General features: G+C 67.6%; 1 protein-coding gene across 1 annotated transcript in view; it reads right to left on the bottom strand.

The window, feature by feature from the left end:
- Positions 1-270: 270 nt before the first annotated feature.
- The window catches only part of NOTCH3 (notch receptor 3), a 65409-nt gene continuing 45131 nt past the window's right edge, over positions 271-20548 (bottom strand). Inside the window, exons 21-28 of the mRNA XM_075525821.1 lie at positions 14678-14865; positions 12220-12352; positions 9211-9462; positions 7846-7958; positions 6126-6658; positions 3383-3703; positions 829-977; positions 271-518 (exon numbers count right to left, since the gene is read on the bottom strand). Coding sequence (XP_075381936.1) covers positions 271-518; positions 829-977; positions 3383-3703; positions 6126-6658; positions 7846-7958; positions 9211-9462; positions 12220-12352; positions 14678-14865 — 1937 coding nt within the window. The remainder of the gene's footprint in view (positions 519-828; positions 978-3382; positions 3704-6125; positions 6659-7845; positions 7959-9210; positions 9463-12219; positions 12353-14677; positions 14866-20548) is intronic.

Raw genomic sequence — 20548 nt, forward strand, 5'->3', positions numbered from 1 at the left:
CCGTCATGGCGATGCCACCATGGAGGCACTAAGCACCTTGGGGACACCATCAGGGTGATGCCACCATGGGCACCCACATGTTGGGGACACCGTCAGGGTGATGCCACCATGGGGCACCCATGTGCTGGGGACACTATCAGGGTGATGCCACCATGGGGTGTCCGCATGTTGGAGACACCATCGTGGAGCTGGCACCACGGGGGCACCAAGTGTGTTGGGGACACGGTCATGGTGATGCCACCATGGGGCACCCACGTGCTGGGGACACCGTCATGGTGATGATACCATGGGCACCCACATGCTGGGGACACCATCATGGAGCTGGCACCACGGGGGCACCAAGTGTGTTGGGGACACCGTCATGGTGATGCCACCATGGGGCACCCACGTGCTGGGGACACCGTCATGGTGATGCCACCATGGGCACCCACATGTTGGGGACACCATCAGGCTGATGCCACCATGGGGCACCCACGTGCTGGGGACACCGTCATGGTGATGCCACCATGGGCACCCACCTGTTGGGGACAACATCAGGGTGAAGCCACCAGGGGGGCACCCAGCATGTTGGGGACACCCCATGTATGGGGGACACCATCCCCACCAGGACACCCCACCCATCAGGGCCACGTCGCACGCCAGGGACAAGGTCACCCCCTCCATAAACTGGGGACGTGCCACGTAGGGAGGCCCACCCTCATCACCAGGACACCCCATTGGTCACCCCCATCCCCACACCGGGACACCTTGCAGCCACCGAGACATGGTCGGGTCACCCTCCCCACCGCAGGGACCTCGTCCCCCAGGGCCACCGGGGATGTCCCTCACCGCGCACGGCCTTGATGGGGTAGGGGAACTGGAGACGCTCCAGGGCGGAGAGGGCGGCCAGGTAGTCGGCGGCGCTGCGGGTGTCGGGGAAGCACTTGTCGGACGCCTGCGCGCACAGGCGGTTGTCGATCTCCAGCGTCGCCACCGAGCTGCCGGGGGGACACCGGGGAGGGGGGGGGTCAGAGGGACACGGGGGACCTGCGGCTGCGTGGCACCCAGGAACTGTGGCAGGCGTGGGCCCGTGGCTCAAGATAGCCGGCACCCGTGGCTCAGGGCATCCGGCAGCCGTGGCCCCGCAACCCGGGGCCCCGATGGACCCCTGAGCCACGGCACCCGTGACCCAAGTCACCCAGCGCCCATGGCACCCATGTCCCCGTGGCTCAGGGCACCCAGCACCCATGGCCCCACAACCCATGGCCCTGATGGACCCCTGAGGAACGGCACCTGTGACCCAAGTCACCCAGCGCCCATGGCACCCATGTCCCCGTGACCCAAGTCACCCAGCGCCCATGGCACCCATGTCCCCATGACCCCATGGCACCCATGTCCCCATGACCCAAGACACCCAGTACCCATGGCACCCGTGTCTCCATGACCCAAGACACCCAGCGCCCATGGCACCCATGTCCCCATGGCACCCATGTCCCCATGGCTCAGGGCACCCAGCACCCATGGCCCCACAACCCATGGCCCTGATGGACCCCTGAAGAATGGCACCCATGACCCAAGTCACCCAGCGCCCATGGCACCCATGTCCCCACGACCCAAGTCACCCAGCGCCCATGGCACCCATGTCCCCATGGCTCAGGGCATCCGGCAGCCATGGCCCCACAACCCATGGCCCCGATGGACCCCTGAGGAACGGCACCCATGACCCAAGTCACCCAGCACCCATGGCACCCATGTCCCCACGACCCAAGTCACCCAGCGCCCATGGCACCCATGTCTCCATGACCCCATGGCACCCATGTCCCCGTGGCTCAGGGCATCCAGCACCCATGGCCCCACAACCCATGGCCTTGATGGACCCCTGAGCCACGGCCCCCATGACCCAAGTCACCCAGCACCCATGGCACCCATGTCCCCATGACCCAAGTCACCCAGCACCCATATCCCCACCACCCATGTCACCCAGCACCCATGGCACCCATGTCCCCATGACACAAGACACCCAGCGCCCATGGCACCCATGTCCCCATGGCTCAGGGCACCCAGCACCCATGGCCCCACAACCCATGGCCCCGATGGACCCCTGAGGAACGGCACCCATGACCCAAGTCACCCAGCGCCCATGGCACCCATGTCCCCATGACCCAAGTCACCCAGCACCCATGGCACCCATGTCTCCATGACCCAAGTCACCCAGCACCCATGGCACCCATGTCTCCATGACCCAAGTCACCCAGCACCCATGGCACCCATGTGCCCATGACCCAAGACACCCAGCGCCCATAGCACCCATGTCCCCATGTCCCCATGGCTCATGGCCCCCAGCAACCAAGGACCCCTGACCCATGGGACCCATGTCCCCATGACCCAAGACACCCAGCACCCGTGGCCCTGTGGCCGCATGTCCCATGGCACCCAGTAACCATGGCCCCATGACCCATGGGACCCAGCACCACCATCCCCCATGTCCCCCATGGCACCCAGCACCCCCAGCCCCATGCCATGTCCCCCATGTCCCCCAGCCCCACCATCCCCATCCCATGTTCTCCAGCCTCACCTTCCCCATCCCATGCCCCCCATGTCTCCCACCCGCCACCACCATCCCATGTCCCCCAGCCCATGTCACCCACCACCACCATCCCCATCCCATGTCCCCCATGTCCCCCTGACCCATCCCACCCATCACCACCGTCCCCATCCCATGTCCTCCAGCCTCACCTTCCCCATCCCATGCCCCCCATGTCTCCCACCCACCACCACCATCCCCATCCCATGTCCCCATGTCCCCCTGACCCATCCCACCCACCACCACCATCCTCATCCCACGTCCCCCAGCCCCACCATCCCCATCCCATGTCCTCCACCATCCCCATCCCCATCCCATGTCCCCCAGCATCCCCATCCCCATCCCGTGTCCTCCAAGTCTCCCATCCACCACCACCATCCCCATCCCATGTCCTCCAGCATCCCCATCCCCAACCCATGTCCTCCAAGTCTCCCACCCACCACCACCATCCCACGCCCCCCATGTCCCCCTGACCCATCCCACCCACCACCACCATCCCCATCCCACGTCCCCCAGCCCCACCATCCCCATCCCACATCCTCCACCATCCCCATCCCCATCCCATGCCCCCCATGTCTCCCACCCACCCCCCCCCACGCCCCCCCTGTCCCCCTGACCCATCCCACCCACCATCACCATCCCCATCCCACGTCCCCCAGCCCCACCATCCCCATCCCATGTCCTCCACCATCCCCATCCCATGTCCTCCACCATCCCCATCCCCATCCCATGCCCCCCATGTCTCCCACCCACCACCACCATCCCCATCCCATGTCCCCATGTCCCCCCTGACCCATCCCACCCCCCCCCCCCGCTCACCCGATGACCTCGGGGGCCACCTCCCTCCTCCGCAGCCGTTGGGGTCGATAGTAGGGTTGGATCATGTAGTTGCCGTCGGCATCGAGGCGGAAGCGCAGGGAGGTGCGCAGGATGGCGCTGAGGCGCTGGAGGAAGGCGGCGCTGGTGCGACGCAGCTCCTCGGGGGGCAGCAGGACGGTGACCACCAGCACCCCCCGGGCCAGCGCCTCGGGGACCTCCTGGGCGCAGTCCAGCCCGTCCCAGCCGCACTCTTCGCTGTTGCAGCCTTGGTCGCAGCGCCCGTCGGCGAAGTGGTCGGAGCAGTACTGCTCGTAGACGGGGCTGCGGGGGGGGGGCAGCGGTGGGTGGGGGGTGGGGGGGGCGGGGGGACGGGGGGGGATGTGGGGGGACGTGGGGACGTGGGGACGTGGGGGGATGTGGGGGGACGTGGGGACGTGGGGGGACACGGGAGGGACATTGGGGGACATGGGGGGATGTGGGGACGTGGGGGGATGTGGGGATGTGGGGGGATGTGGGGGGACATGGGGGGACGTGGGGACGTGGGGGGACGTGGGGACATGGGGACATGGGAGGGATATGGGGACATGAGAGGGACATGGGGACACGGGGGGACATGGGAGGGACATTGGGGGACATGGGGGGATGTGGGGACATGGGGGGATGTGGGGGGGTGTGGGGACGGGGGGACGGGGAGGGACGTGGGGACATGGGGGGACGTGGGGGGATGTGGGGGACGTGGGGACATGGGGGGACATGGGAGGGACATTGGGGGACATGGGGGGATGTGGGGGGACGGGGGGACGTGGGGGGACGTGGGGATGTGGGGGGACGTGGAGACATGGGGGGCATGGGAGGGATATGGGGGGGCATGGGGATGGGGGGACGGGGAGGGACGTGGGGGGATGTGGGGACATGGGGGGATGTGGGGGGACGTGGGGACATGGGAACATGGGAGGGATATGGGGACATGAGAGGGACATGGGGACACGGGGGGACACGGGAGGGACATTGGGGGACATGGGGGGATGTGGGGACATGGGGGGATGTGGGGGGGCGTGGGGACGGGGGGACAGGGAGGGACGTGGGGACATGGGGGGACGTGGGGACATGGGGGGATGTGGGGGGACGTGGGGACATGGGGGGATGTGGGGGGACGTGGGGACATGGGGGGACACGGGAGGGACATTGGGGGACATGAGGGGATGTGGGGACATGGGGGGACGTGGGGACATGGGGGGACGTGGGGGGACGTGGGGACGTGGGGGGACGTGGGGACATGGGGGGACACGGGAGGGACATTGGGGGACATGGGGGGATGTGGGGACGTGGGGGGATGTGGAAGGGATATGGGGACATGAGAGGGACATGGGGACACGGGGGGACATGGGGGGATGTGGGGGGATGTGGGGACATGGGGGGACATGGAAGGACATGGGGACATGGGACATGGGAGGGATATGGGGACATGAAAGGGACATGGGGACATGGGGGGACATGGGAGGGACATTGGGGGACGTGGGGGGACGTGGGGACATGGGGAGGATATGGGGACATGAGAGGGACATGGGGACACGGGGGGACATGGGGGGGCGAGGGCATGTGGGGACGTGGGGGGATGTGGGGACATCGGAGGGACATTGGGGGACATGGGGGGACATGGGGGGACATGGGGGGATGTGGGGGGATGTGGGGATGTGGGAGGGATATGGGGACATGGGAGGGACATGGGGACACGGGGGGACATCGGAGGGACATTGGGGGACATGGGGGGGGGGGACAGGGACACACACGGGGGGCACATGGCGGCATATAGTGCCACGGGGGGGGGGTGACAGGGGGTGACCCGTGGGGACAGGGGGTGATGGGGGGGACAGGAGGTGACCCGTGGGGACAGGGGTGACCCGTGGGGACAGGAGGTGACCCGTGGGGACAGGGGGTGACCTGTGGGGACAGGGGGTGACGGGGGGGACAGGGGTGGCGGGGGGGACAGGGGGTGGCCCATGGGCACAGGGGTGACCCTTGGGGACAGGGGTGACCTGTGGGGACTGGAGGTGACCCATGGGGACAGGGGGTGACCCATGGGGACAGGGGGTGACAGGGGGGACAGGAGGTGACCCTTGGGGACAGGGGGTGACCCATGGGGAGAGGAGGTGACGGGGGGGACAGGAGGTGACCCGTGGGGACAGGGGTGGTGGGGGGGACAGGGGGTGACGGGGGGACAGGAGGTGACCCGTGGGGACAGGGGTGACCCATGGGGACAGGGAGTGGCCCGTGGGGACAGGGGGTGACGGGGGGGACAGGGGGTGACCCGTGGGACAGGAGGTGACCCGTGGGGACAGGGGGTGATGGGGGGGACAGGAGGTGACCCGTGGGGACAGGGGTGACCCGTGGGGACAGGGGTGGCGGGGGGGACAGGAGGTGACCTGTGGGGACTGGAGGTGACCCGTGGGGACAGGGCGTGACGGGGGGGACAGGGGTGACCCGTGGGACAGGGGGTGGCCCGTGGGGACCGGGGGTGATGGGGGGGACAGGGGTGACCCGTGGGACAGGGGGTGACCCGTGGGGACAGGGGCGGCGGGGGGGACAGGGGGTGACGGGGGGACAGGGGTGACCCATGGGGACAGGGGTGGCCCGTGGGGACAGGAGGTGACCCGTGGGGACAGGGGGTGACGGGGGGGACAGGAGGTGACCCTTGGGGACAGGGGTGACCCGTGGGGACAGGGGCGGCGGGGGGGACACCCACTTGCAGGCCCTGTGGGGGGGGCGGCAGTCGAAGTTGTCGTAGAGGCAGCGGGGGCTGTCGCAGCCCCGGTCGCAGCGGCTGTTGTTGAAAAGGGGGGGGCACTCGGGGACCCCGCAGTGTCCCCAAGGGTCCCCCACCAAGAGGGAACAGTCCCCCCCGTCCCACTGGCAGCCGGGGGTGTTACACTCCCGGTGACAAACCCCATCCCCCGCTTTCCCCCCGCACCCCCCCTCGCATTCCGCCTCGGGGGGGGGGACGGGACCCTCTCGGCAGCGGGGACCCCCGAAACCCGGGGGGCAGAGGCAGCGGGCGAAGGGGGGCCGGGGCGAGGGGACGCAGGTGCCGCCGTGGAGGCAGGCGCCGGGGGGGCAGGTGACGTTGGTGGCATCGGGGGGGTGGCACCGGGGACCCCCGAAGCCGGGGGGGCAGAGGCAGCGGGGGCCGGCGGGGGAGGGCAGGCAGGTGCCCCCGTTGGCGCAGGCCAGGTCCCGGCAGGAGGGCGGGCGGCTCTCGCAGTGGGTGCCGCTGAAGCCCTGGGGAGAGGGGGGGGGGAGGGGGGGGGTCAGGGTGGGGGGCACCCAGAGGTGTCGGGGGGTGATGGGCACCCAGCCCCCTGCCCACCCCCGGCATCCCCCAGCACTCAGCCCCGTGGCTCTGGGTGCACCCGGCCCGTGTGACCCCCCAGCACCCGGCACCCGGCCCACCCTGTGCCACCCCAGCACCCACCAGCACCCACCAGCACCCAGCACCCATCACCCAGCCCACCCCAGCACCCACCAGCACCCAGCCCCGTGGCTCTGGGTGCACCCAGCCCGTGTGACCCCACAGCACCCAGTACCTGGCCCACCCTGTGCCACCCCGGCACCCATCAGCACCCAGCACCCAGCCCCCTGCCCACCCAGTGCCACCCCCAGCACCCAGCCCCTGCCCACCCCAGCACCCCCAGCACCCATCCCCATGGCACTGGGTGCACCCAGCCCCCTGCCCACCCTGTGCCACCCCAGCACCCAGCCCCATGGCTCTGGGTGCAGCCACCCCACGCCACCCCCAGCACCCACCCCCCATCCCCCTGCCCATCCTGTGCCACCCCAGCACCCATCAGCACCCACCAGCACCCATCACCCAGCCCACCCCAGCACCCCCCAGCACCCAGCCCCGTGGCACTGGGTGCACCCAGCCCGTGTGAACCCACAGCACCCAGTACCCGGCCCACCCAGTGCCACCCCAGCACCCACCAGCACCCAGCACCCAGCACCCAGCCCACCCCAGCACCCACCAGCACCCATCCCCATGGCACTGGGTGCACCCAGTGCCCTGCCCACCCTGTGCCACCCCAGCACCCACCAGCACCCAGCACCCATCCCCTGCCCACCCCAGCACCCATCCCCATGCCACCCCCAGCACCCACCCCCCATCCCCCTGCCCACCCTGTACCACCCAGCACCCACCAGCACCCAGCACCCAGCCCCTGCCCACCCCAGCACCCCCAGCACCCACCCCACGCCACCCCCAGCACCCACCCCCCAGCCCCCTGCCCACCCTGTGCCACCCCAGCACCCACCAGCACCCACCAGCACCCAGCACCCATCCCCACGCCACCCCCAGCACCCACCCCCCCGGCCCGCTGCCCACCCAGCGCCACCCCAGAGCACCCCAGCCCCCCCGGGCGGGGTGGGTGCTGGTGGGTGCTGGTGGGTGCCGGCGGGTGCCCCTGGCTCACCGGCGGGCAGCGGCAGGCGTAGCCGCGGGGGGCCCCGGGGTCGGGCTGGCAGCGCCCGCCGTGGCGGCAGGGCAGGGCCTGGCAGGGGCTCACCGGGCTCTGGCACCGGCGACCTGGGGGGGACGGGGACGCCGGGGTCGGGGGGCGCAGAGACCCCCGGGGGGGGTGGGGGGGGCACAGGGCGCGGCACCCCCGGGCACGGCGCGCATGGGCCCCGCCCGCCCTGGCACCCACCTGCCCACCCTGGCACCCCCCGGCACAGCCCCCCGTGTCCCCCACCCACCCCAGCACCCACCTACCCACCCCGGCACCCCCCGGCACAGCCCCCCGTGTCCCCCGCCCACCCCGGCACCCCCCCAGCACCCACCTGGCACAGCCCCCCCTCTCCCCCACCCACCCCAGCACCCACCTACCCACCCTGGCACCACCCGCCACAGCCCCCCGTGTCTCCCACCCACCCCGGCACCCACCTACCCACCCTGGCACCCACCCAGCACAGCCCCCATGTCCCCCACCCACTCTAACACCCCACTGCCCACCCTGGCACCCCCCGGCACAGCCCCCCGTGTCCCCCGCCCACCCCGGCACCCCCCCAGCACCCACCCGGCACAGCCCCCCGTGTCCCCCACCCACCCTGGCACCCCACTGCCCACCTGGGACCCACTTAGCACCCACCCGGCACAGCCCCCATGTCCCCCGCCCACCCCAGCACCCCCCCAGCACCCACCTGGCACAGCCCCCCCTCTCCCCCACCCACCCCAGCACCCACCTACCCACCCCGGCACCCCCCGCCACAGCCCCCCGTGTCCCCCACCCACCCGGACACCCCCCCAGCACCCACTTGGCACAGCCCCCATGTCCCCCACCCACCCTGACACCCCCCTGCCCACCCCAGCACCCACCCAGCACCCACCCAGCACCCACCCGGCACAGCCCCCCGTGTCCCCCACCCACCCTGGCACCCCACTGCCCACCTGGGACCCACTTAGCACCCACCCGGCACAGCCCCCATGTCCCCCACCCACCCTGGCACCCCCCCAGCACCCACCCGGCACAGCCCCCCCCTGTCCCCCACCCACCCCAGCACCCACCTACCCACCCTGGCACCCCCCGCCACAGCCCCCCGTGTCCCCCACCCACCCGGACACCCCCCCAGCACCCACTTGGCACAGCCCCCGTGTCCCCCACCCACCCTGACACCCCCCTGCCCACCCCGGCACCCACATAGCACCCACCCGGCACAGCCCCCATGTCCCCCACCCACTCTAACACCCCACTGCCCACCCTGGCACCCCCTGGCACAGCCCCCCTGTCGTCCCCCCCCCCCCCCAGCACCCACCCCAGCCCCCCCGTGGCAGCACCCACCGGTGAAGCCGGGCTGGCAGAGGCAGCGGTAGGCGTTGGCACCCTGCACGCACGCCAGGGTGCCGGGGGGGTGGCAGGGCCGGCTGTGGCACTCGTTGACGTCCCCCTCGCAGCGGGCGCCGGCGTAGCCGGGGGGGCAGGCGCAGGCGTAGCCCCCCACCCCGTCCAGGCAGGTCCCGTTGTGGAGGCACTTGGGTGCCGGGGTGCCGGGCGCGGGGGCGCAGTCGTCCTCGTTGATCTCGCAGAGGACGCCTGCGGGGACGGGGACGTCAGCGGGTGGGGGGGGGACACACCCGGAGCCGTGCCGCCATGGGGGGGGGACACACGCACACTGATGGGTGCCACCAAGGGGTGGGGACCTTGATGGGTGCCACCCTGGGGTGGGGATGTGGGGACCCTGATGGGTGCCACCATGGGATGGGACATGGGGACCCTGATGGGTGCCACCATGGGGTGGGGACATAAGGACCCTTATGGGTGCCACCATGGGAAGGGACATGGGGACCCTGATGGGTGCCACCATGGGATGGGACATGAGGACCCTTATGGGTGCCACCATGGGAAGGGACATGAGGACCCTGATGGGTGCCACCATGGGATGGGACATGGGGACCCTGATGGGTGACCATGGGAAGGGACATGAGGACCCTGATGGGTGCCACCATGGGAAGGGACATGGGGACCCTGATGGGTGCCACCATGGGATGGGACATGGGGACCCTGATGGGCGCCACCATGGGAAGGGACATGAGGACCCTGATGGGTGCCACCATGGGAAGGGACATGGGGACCCTGATGGGTGCCACCATGGGAAGGGACATGAGGACCCTGATGGGTGCCACCATGGGAAGGGACATGGGGACCCTGATGGGTGCCACCATGGGAAGGGACATGAGGACCCTGATGGGTGCCACCATGGGAAGGGACATGGGGACCCTGATGGGTGCCACCATGGGAAGGGACATGGGGACCCTGATGGGTGCCACCATGGGAAGGGACATGGGGACCCTGATGGGTGCCACCATGGGGTGGGGATGTGGGGACCCTGGTTGCTGCCACCATGGGGTGGGGATGTGGGGACCCTGATGGGTGCCACCATGGGATGGGACATGGGGACCCTGATGGGTGACCATGGGAAGGGACATGAGGACCCTGATGGGTGCTACCATGGGAAGGGACATGGGGACCCTGATGGGTGCCACCATGGGATGGGGACATAAGGACCCTTATGGGTGCCACCATGGGAAGGGACATGAGGACCCTGATGGGTGCCACCATGGGGTGGGGATGTGGGGACCCTGGTTGCTGCCACCATGGGGTGGGGATGTGGGGACCCTGATGGGTGCCACCATGGGGTGGGGACATGGGGACCTGGACCTCTGCCACCGTGGGATGGGGACACGGGGACACTGATGGCTGCCACCCTGGGGTGGGGACATGGGGACCCTGGTTGGTGCCATCCTGGGCATGGGAACATGGGGTCCCATCCTGCTGCCCACCCAGACATGGGGACATGGGGACATGAGGTCCCTTCCCACCAGCACCCAACGACACAAGGACACGAGATCCCTTCCCACCAGCACCCATGGACATGGGGACATGAGGTCCCTTCCCACCAGCACCCAACGACACAAGGACACGAGGACCCTTCCCACCAGCACCCAAGGACGTGGGGAAACGAGATCCCTTCCCACCAGCACCCAAGGACGTGGGGACACGAGATCCCTTCCCACCAGCACCCAATGACACAAGGACATGAGGTCCCTTCCTACCAGCACCCAAGGACGTGGGGACAGGGTGTCCCTTCCCACCAGCACCCAACGACACAAGGACACGAGGACCCTTCCCACCAGCACCCAAGGACGTGGGGAAACGAGATCCCTTCCCACCAGCACCCAAGGACGTGGGGACACGAATTCCCTTCCCACCAGCACCCATGGACATGGGGACACGAGATCCCTTCCCACCAGCACCCAAGGACGTGGGGACACGAGGTCCCTTCCCACCAGCACCCAAGGACGTGGGGACAGGGTGTCCACCAGCACCCAACGACACAAGGACACGAGGTCCCTTCCCACCAGCACCCAAGGACACAAGGACATGAGGTCCCTTCCCACCAGCACCCAAGGACATGGGGACACGAGATCCCTTCCCACCAGCACCCAAGGACGTGGGGACAGGGTGTCCCTTCCCACCAGCACCCAACGACACAAGGACACGAGGTCCCTTCCCACCAGCACCCAAGGACACAAGGACATGAGGTGCCTTCCCATCAGCACCCAAGGACACGAGAACACGAGATCCCTTCCCACCAGCACCCAAGGACATGGGGACAGGAGATCCCTTCCCACCAGCACCCATGGACATGGGGACAGGGTGTCCCTTCCCACCAGCACCCAAGGACGTGGGGACAGGGTGTCCCTTCCCACCAGCACCCAAGGACATGGGGACACGAGATCCCTTCCCACCACCACCCAAGGACACGAGAACACGAGATCCCTTCCCACCAGCACCCAAGGACGTGGGGACAGGGTGTCCCTTCCCACCAGCACCCATGGACATGGGGACACGAGGACCCTTCCCACCAGCACCCAACGACACAAGGACACGAGGTCCCTTCCCACCAGCACCCATGGACATGGGGACATGAGGTCCCTTCCCACCAGCACCCATGGACATGGGGACAGGGTGTCCCTTCCCACCAGCACCCAAGGACGTGGGGACACGAGGACCCTTCCCACCAGCACCCAACGACACAAGGACACGAGGTCCCTTCCCACCAGCACCCAAGGACACGAGAACATGAGATCCCTTCCCACCAGCACCCATGGACATGGGGACAGGGTGTCCCTTCCCACCAGCACCCAAGGACACGAGAACACGAGATCCCTTCCCACCACCCCCCATGGCCACGGGGCCAGGGGACCCCTTCCCCACCGCCTCCCCCCCCTCCCCCCCAGACGCGGGCCCGGGGCAGCCAGGGCCACCCGCCGGTCCCCGAGCACCCACCCAGGGTGCCGGGGGGGCAGGAGCAGAGGTAGCGTCCCACGAGGTCGATGCAGGTGCCCCCGTTCTGGCAGGGCTGCGACTGGCACTCGTCCACCTCCACCTGGCACTCCCGGCCCACGTAGCCCGGCGGGCACTGCGGGGACAGCACCCATGGGTGCCCCGTCACCTCCGGACCACCTCCCCAGCCTCAGGGGCTACGGGACGGCGGGTGTCGGGCGCCCGAGGGTACCCCGAAAGGGTCAGCCGAGCTTCGGTTGGGGAGGGAGAGCACCCATGGGTGAGCTGGGGTGGAGGCGCCCGTCACCCAAGGGACACCCGTGCCAGGGCGATGGCACCCTCAGTGGCTCGAGGGGGGAGACGGGCACCCTGGGGTGCTCAGGCACCCCCAAAAGGCTCAGCTGAGCCCCAAATGCAGCGGTTGGGCAGGGAGAGCACCCATGGGTGCTCCAGGGTGGAGGTACCCATCACCCACGGGACACCCATGCTAGGGTGATGGCACCCTTGGTGGCAGGAGGGAGATGGGTGTCCCCAGCCTGGGGGAGGGTGGGTGCAGGGTGCTTGCACCTATGGGTGCCCATGCACCCAGCTTATGGGGAACGAGGGTGAGAGGGTGCAGGGTGCTTGCACCTATGGGTGCTGCTGCACCCAGCTTATGGGGAACCAGGGTGCAGGCTGCTGGCACCTATGGGTGCTGCTGCACCCAGCTTATGGGGAACCAGGGTGCAGGGTGCTCACACCTATGGGTGCTGCTGCACCCAACTTATGGGGAACCAGGGTGCAGGGTGCTTGCACCTATGGGTGCTGCTGCACCCAGCTTATGGGGAACCAGGGTGCAGGGTGCTCGCACCTATGGGTGCCCATGTACCCAACTAATGGGAACCAGGGTGCAGGCTGCTCGCACCTATGGGTGCAGCTGCACCCAGCTTGTGGGGAACCAGGGTGCCAGGGTGCTTGCACCTATGGGTGCCCACGCACCCAACTTATGGGGAACCAGGGTGCAGGGTGCTTGCACCTATGGGTGCCCACGCACCCAACTTATGGGGAACCAGGGTGAGAGGGTGCAGGGTGCTCACACCTATGGGTGCCCACGCACCCAGCTTATGGGGAACCAGGGTGCAGGGTGCTCGCACCTATGGGTGCCCATGCACCCAGCTTATGGGGAACCAGGGTGCAGGGTGCTCGCACCTGTGGGTGCTGCTGCACCCAGCTTATGGGGAACCAGGGTGCAGGGTGCTTGCACCTATGGGTGCCCATGTACCCAACTAATGGGAACCAGGGTGCAGGGTGCTCACACCTATGGGTGCTGCCGCACCCAACTTATGGGGAACCAGGGTGCAGGGTGCTCGCACCTATGGGTGCCCACACACCCAACTTATGGGGAACCAGGGTGAGAGTGTGCAGGGTGCTCACACCTATGGGTGCTGCTGCACCCAACTTATGGGGAACCAGGGTGAGAAGGTGCTCGCACCTATGGGTGCCCACGCACCCGACTTATGGGGAACCAGGGTGAGAAGGTGCTCGCACCTATGGGTGCCCACGCACCCAACTTATGGGGAACCAGGGTGCAGGGTGCTCGCACCTATGGGTGCCCACGCACCCAACTTATGGGGAACCAGGGTGCAGGGTGCTCGCACCTATGGGTGCTGCCGCACCCAACTTATGGGGAACCAGGGTGCAGGCTGCTCGCACCTATGGGTGCCCACGCACCCAGCTTATGGGGAACCAGGGTGAGAAGGTGCTTGCACCTATGGGTGCTGCTGCACCCAACTTATGGGGAACCAGGGTGCAGGGTGCTCGCACCTATGGGTGCTGCTGCACCCAGCTTATGGGGAACCAGGGTGCAGGGTGCTCGCACCTATGGGTGCCCATGCACCCAGCTTCTGGGGAACCAGGGTGACAGGGTGCTCACACCTGTGGGTGCCCATGCACCCAGCTTATGGGGGACGAGGGTGCAGGGTGCTCGCAACTATGGGTCCCGCTGCACCCAGCTTATGGGGAACCAGGGTGCAGGCTGCTCGCACCTATGGGTGCTGCCGCACCCAACTTATGGGGAACCATGGTGCAGGGTGCTCGCACCTATGGGTGCTGCTGCACCCAACTTATGGGGAACCAGGGTAAGAGGGTGCAGGGTGCTTGCACCTATGGGTGCCCACGCACCCAACTTACGGGGAACCAGGGTGCAGGGTGCTCGCACCTATGGGTGCCCACGCACCCAGCTTGTGGGGAACCAGGGTGAGAAGGTGCTCGCACCTATGGGTGCTGCCGCACCCAACTTATGGGGAACCAGGGTGAGAAGGTGCTCGCACCTATGGGTGCTGCCGCACGCCCAGCACCCCGTTGATGGGGAAGCCGGGGCGGGCGAACCTGGGCTGCCAAACCAGCGGGCACCCCCCACCCCCACCCCCACCCCCCGACCCCCACCCCAGAACAGCCTCGCGCAGCACCCACGGGCACCCACCTCGCACTCGTAGCCGCCGGGGTGGCTGCGGCAGGCGGCGCCGTGGCGGCAGGGGCTGGGCTGGCAGCGGTCGCGGGGGCTCTGGCAGTAGGTGCCGGCGTAGCCCTCCTGGCACAGGCAGCGGTGCCCGGCGGTGCCGGCGGCCACGCAGCGCCCGCGCCCGTGGCAGAGCTGGGCCAGGGGGACACCTGGGGGGGAGGGGAGGGGGCAAGTGAGGCGGGAGGGGGGCACCCAGCCAGGGGAGTGGGGTTCTTAACGCCGCCCAGTCCTCCCAGTAGGCCCAAACTGGGAGGGGACCCAGGCGTCTGGGCTCCCAGTTCTCCCAGTAGGCCCAAACTGGGAGGGGACCCAGGCGTCTGGGCTCCCAGTTCTCCCAGTAGCCCCAAACTGGGAGGGGACCCAGGTATCTGGGCTCCCAGTTCTCCCAGTAGCCCCAAACTGGGAGGGGACGCAGGTATCTGGGCTCCCAGTTCTCCCAGTAGCCCCAAACTGGGAGGGGACCCAGGTATCTGGGGTTCTTAACACCGCCCAGTCCTCCCAGTAGCCCCAAACTGGGAGGGGACGCAGGTATCTGGGCTCCCAGTTCTCCCAGTAGCCCCAAACTGGGAGGGGACGCAGGTATCTGGGCTCCCAGTTCTCCCAGTAGCCCCAAACTGGGAGGGGACGCAGGTATCTGGGGTTCTTAACACTGCCCAGTTCTCCCAGTAGCCCCAAACTGGGAGGGGACGCAGGTATCTGGGCTCCCAGTTCTCCCAGTAGCCCCAAACTGGGAGGGGACGCAGGTATCTGGGCTCCCAGTTCTCCCAGTAGCCCCAAACTGGGAGGGGACCCAGGTATCTGGGGTTCTTAACACCGCCCAGTCCTCCCAGTAGCCCCAAACTGGGAGGGGACGCAGGTATCTGGGCTCCCAGTTCTCCCAGTAGCCCCAAACTGGGAGGGGACGCAGGTATCTGGGCTCCCAGTTCTCCCAGTAGCCCCAAACTGGGAGGGGACGCAGGTATCTGGGGTTCTTAACACTGCCCAGTTCTCCCAGTAGCCCCAAACTGGGAGGGGACGCAGGTATCTGGGCTCCCAGTTCTCCCAGTAGCCCCAAACTGGGAGGGGACGCAGGTATCTGGGCTCCCAGTTCTCCCAGTAGCCCCAAACTGGGAGGGGACCCAGGTATCTGGGGTTCTTAACACCGCCCAGTCCTCCCAGTAGCCCCAAACTGGGAGGGGACGCAGGTATCTGGGCTCCCAGTTCTCCCAGTAGCCCCAAACTGGGAGGGGACGCAGGTATCTGGGCTCCCAGTTCTCCCAGTAGCCCCAAACTGGGAGGGGACCCAGGTATCTGGGGTTCTTAATACTGACCAGTTCTCCCAGTAGCCCCAAACTGGGAGGGGATGCAGGTATCTGGGCTCCCAGTCCTCCCAGTAGCCCCAAACTGGGAGGGGACCCAGGCGTCTGGACTCCCAGTTCTCCCAGTAGCCCCAAACTGGGAGGGGACCCAGGTATCTGGGGTTCTTAACACTGCCCAGTTCTCCCAGTAGCCCCAAACTGGGAGGGGACGCAGGTATCTGGGGTTCTTAATACTGACCAGTTCTCCCAGTAGCCCCAAACTGGGAGGGGACCCAGGTATCTGGGGTTCTTAACACTGCCCAGTTCTCCCAGTAGCCCCAAACTGGGAGGGGACCCAGGTATCTGGGGTTCTTAACACTGCCCAGTTCTCCCAGTAGCCCCAAACTGGGAGGGGACCCAGGTATCTGGGCTCCCAGTTCTCCCAGTAGCCCCAAACTGGGAGGGGACGCAGGTATCTGGGCTCCCAGTTCTCCCAGTAGCCCCAAACTGGGAGGGGACGCAGGTATCTGGGCTCCCAGTTCTCCCAGTAGCCCCAAACTGGGAGGGGACCCAGGCGTCTGGGCTCCCAGACCTCCCAGTAGCCCCAAACTGGGAGGGGACCCAGGCGTCTGGGCTCCCAGTCCTCCCAGTAGCCTCAAACTGGGAGGGGACCCAGGTATCTGGGGTTCTTAACACTGCCCAGTTCTCCCAGTAGCCCCAAACTGGGAGGGGACCCAGGTATCTGGGCTCCCAGTTCTCCCAGTAGCCCCAAACTGGGAGGGGACCCAGGCGTCTGGGCTCCCAGTTCTCCCAGTAGCCCCAAACTGGGAGGGGACCCAGGCGTCTGGGCTCCTAGTTCTCCCAGTAGCCCCAAACTGGGAGGGGACCCAGGTGTCTGGGGTTCTTAACACCGCCCAGTCCTCCCAGTAGCCCCAAACTGGGAGGGGACCCAGGCGTCTGGGCTCCCAGTTCTCCCAGTAGCCCCAAACTGGGAGGGGACCCAGGCGTCTGGGGTTCTAATACCTCCCAGTTCTCCCAGTAGCCCCAAACTGGGAGGGGACCCAGGTATCTGGGGTTCTTAACACCGCCCAGTCCTCCCAGTAGCCCCAAACTGGGAGGGGACCCAGGTATCTGGGCTCCCAGTTCTCCCAGTAGCCCCAAACTGGGAGGGGACGCAGGTATCTGGGCTCCCAGTTCTCCCAGTAGCCCCAAACTGGGAGGGGACCCAGGTATCTGGGGTTCTTAACACTACCCAGTTCTCCCAGTAGCCCCAAACTGGGAGGGGACCCAGGCATCTGGACTCCCAGTTCTCCCAGTAGCCCCAAACTGGGAGGGGACCCAGGCATCTGGACTCCCAGTTCTCCCAGTAGGCCTAAACTGGGAGGGGACCCAGGTGTCTGGGGTTCTTAACGCTGCCCAGTCCTCCCAGTAGCCCCAAACTGGGAGGGGACCCAGGTGTCTGGACTCCCAGTTCTCCCAGTAGCCCCAAACTGGGAGGGGACCCAGGTATCTGGGCTCCCAGTTCTCCCAGTAGCCCCAAACTGGGAGGGGACCCAGGTATCTGGGCTCCCAGTTCTCCCAGTAGCCCCAAACTGGGAGGGGACGCAGGTGTCTGGGGTTCTTAACACCGCCCAGTTCTCCCAGTAGCCCCAAACTGGGAGGGGACCCAGGCGTCTGGGCTCCCAGTTATCCCAGTAGCACCAGACTGGGAGGGTACCCAGGCATCTGGGGTTCTTAACACCGCCCAGTCCTCCCAGTAGCCCCAAACTGGGAGGGGACCCAGGTATCTGGACTCCCAGTAGTCCCAGTAGCCTCAAACTGGGAGGGGACGCAGGTATCTGGGGTTCTTAACACTGCCCAGTTCTCCCAGTAGCCCCAAACTGGGAGGGGACCCACATATCTGAGCTCCCAGTGCCCCAGTACCCCAAACTGGGAGGGAACCCAGGCGTCCAGGCTCCTTCCAGCCCTCCCAGTGCCCCCAGTACCCCAAACTGGGAGGGAACCCAGGTATCTGAGCTCCCAGTGCCCCCAGTACCCAAACTGGGAGGGGACCCATGTGCCCAGGCTCCTTCCAGCCCTCCCAGTGCCCCCAGTACCCCAACTGGGAGGGAACCCAGGCGTCCGGTCTCCTTCCAGCCCTCCCAGTGCCCCCAGTACCCCAACTGGGAGGGAACCCAGACCTCCGGGCTCCTTCCAGCCCTCCCAGTGCCCCCAGTACCCCAAACTGGGAGGGAACCCAGACCTCCGGTCTCCTTCCAGCCCTCCCAGTGCCCCCAGTACCCCAACTGGGAGGGAACCCAGGTGTCTGAGCTCCCAGTGCCCCCAGTACCCCAAACTGGGAGGGGACCCAGACCTCCGGTCTCCTTCCAGCCCTCCCAGTGCCCCCAGTACCCCAACTGGGAGGGAACCCATGTGTCCAGGCTCCTTCCAGCCCTCCCAGTGCCCCCAGTACCCCAAACTGGGAGGGAACCCAGACCTCCGGGCTCCTTCCAGCCCTCCCAGTGCCCCCAGTACCCCAAACTGGGAGGGAACCCACGTGTCCAGGCTCCTTCCAGCCCTCCCAGTGCCCCCAGTACCCCAAACTGGGAGGGAACCCAGGTATCTGAGCTCCCAGTGCCCCCAGTACCCCAACTGGGAGGGAACCCATGTGTCCAGGCTCCTTCCAGCCCTCCCAGTGCCCCCAGTACCCCAACTGGGAGGGAACCCAGACCTCCGGTCTCCTTCCAGCCCTCCCAGTGCCCCCAGTACCCCAACTGGGAGGGAACCCAGGTATCTGAGCTCCCAGTGCCCCCAGTACCCCAAACTGGGAGGGGACCCAGACCTCCGGTCTCCTTCCAGCCCTCCCAGTGCCCCCAGTACCCCAACTGGGAGGGGACCCAGGTATCTGCGCTCCCAGTGCCCCCAGTACCCCAAACTGGGAGGGAACCCACGTGTCCAGGCTCCTTCCAGCCCTCCCAGTGCCCCCAGTACCCCAACTGGGAGGGAACCCAGGTATCTGAGCTCCCAGTGCCCCCAGTACCCCAAACTGGGAGGGGACCCAGACCTCCGGGCTCCTTCCAGCCCTCCCAGTGCCCCCAGTACCCCAACTGGGAGGGAACCCAAGCATCCAGGCTCCTTCCAGCCCTCCCAGTGCCCCCAGTACCCCAACTGGGAGGGAACCCAGGTATCTGAGCTCCCAGTGCCCCCAGTACCCCCAACTGGGAGGGGACCCAGACCTCCGGGCTCCTTCCAGCCCTCCCAGTGCCCCCAGTACCCCAACTGGGAGGGGACCCAGACCTCCAGGCTCCTTCCAGCCCTCCCAGTGCCCCCAGTACCCCAACTGGGAGGGAACCCAGACCTCCAGGCTCCTTCCAGCCCTCCCAGTGCCCCCAGTACCCCAACTGGGAGGGAACCCAGACCTCCGGTCTCCTTCCAGCCCTCCCAGTGCCCCCAGTACCCCAAACTGGGAGGGAACCCAGACCTCCGGGCTCCTTCCAGCCCTCCCAGTGCCCCCAGTACCCCCAACTGGGAGGGAACCCAGACCTCCGGTCTCCTTCCAGCCCTCCCAGTGCCCCCAGTACCCCAACTGGGAGGGAACCCAAGCATCCAGGCTCCTTCCCGCCCTCCCAGTGCCCCCAGTACCCCAAACTGGGAGGGGACCCAGATATCTGAGCTCCCAGTGCCCCCAGTACCCCAAACTGGGAGGGGACCCAGACCTCCGGGCTCCTTCCAGCCCTCCCAGTGCCCCCAGTACCCCCAACTGGGCGGGAACCCAGGTGTCCAGGCTCCTTCCCGCCCTCCCAGTGCCCCCAGTACCCCAAACTGGGAGGGAACCCATGCGTCCAGGCTCCTTCCCGCCCTCCCAGTGCCCCCAGTACCCCAAACTGGGAGGGAACCCACGTGTCCAGGCTCCTTCCCGCCCTCCCAGTGCCCCCAGTACCCCAAACTGGGAGGGAACCCAGACCTCCGGGCTCCTTCCAGCCCTCCCAGTGCCCCCAGTACCCCAAACTGGGAGGGAACCCACGTGTCCAGGCTCCTTCCAGCCCTCCCAGTGCCCCCAGTACCCCCAACTGGGAGGGAACCCAAGCATCCAGGCTCCTTCCCGCCCTCCCAGTGCCCCCAGTACCCCAAACTGGGAGGGCACCCACGTATCTGAGCTCCCAGTGCCCCCAGTACCCCAAACTGGGAGGGCACCCACGTATCTGAGCTCCCAGTGCCCCCAGTACCCCAAACTGGGAGGGAACCCATGTGTCCAGGCTCCTTCCAGCCCTCCCAGTGCCCCCAGTACCCCAAACTGGGAGGGGACCCAGGTATCTGAGCTCCCAGTGCCCCCAGTACCCCAAACTGGGAGGGGACCCAGGTATCTGAGCTCCCAGTGCCCCCAGTACCCCCACTGGGAGGGAACCCAAGCATCCAGGCTCCTTCCCGCCCTCCCAGTGCCCCCAGTACCCCAACTGGGAGGGAACCCAAGCGTCCGGGCTCCTTCCCGCCCTCCCAGTGCCCCCAGTACCCCAAACTGGGAGGGGACCCAGACCTCCGGGCTCCTTCCAGCCCTCCCAGTGCCCCCAGTACCCCA

This window comes from Mycteria americana, chromosome 28, assembly GCF_035582795.1.
Source record: "Mycteria americana isolate JAX WOST 10 ecotype Jacksonville Zoo and Gardens chromosome 28, USCA_MyAme_1.0, whole genome shotgun sequence".
NCBI classification, from domain to species: Eukaryota; Metazoa; Chordata; class Aves; order Ciconiiformes; family Ciconiidae; genus Mycteria; species Mycteria americana.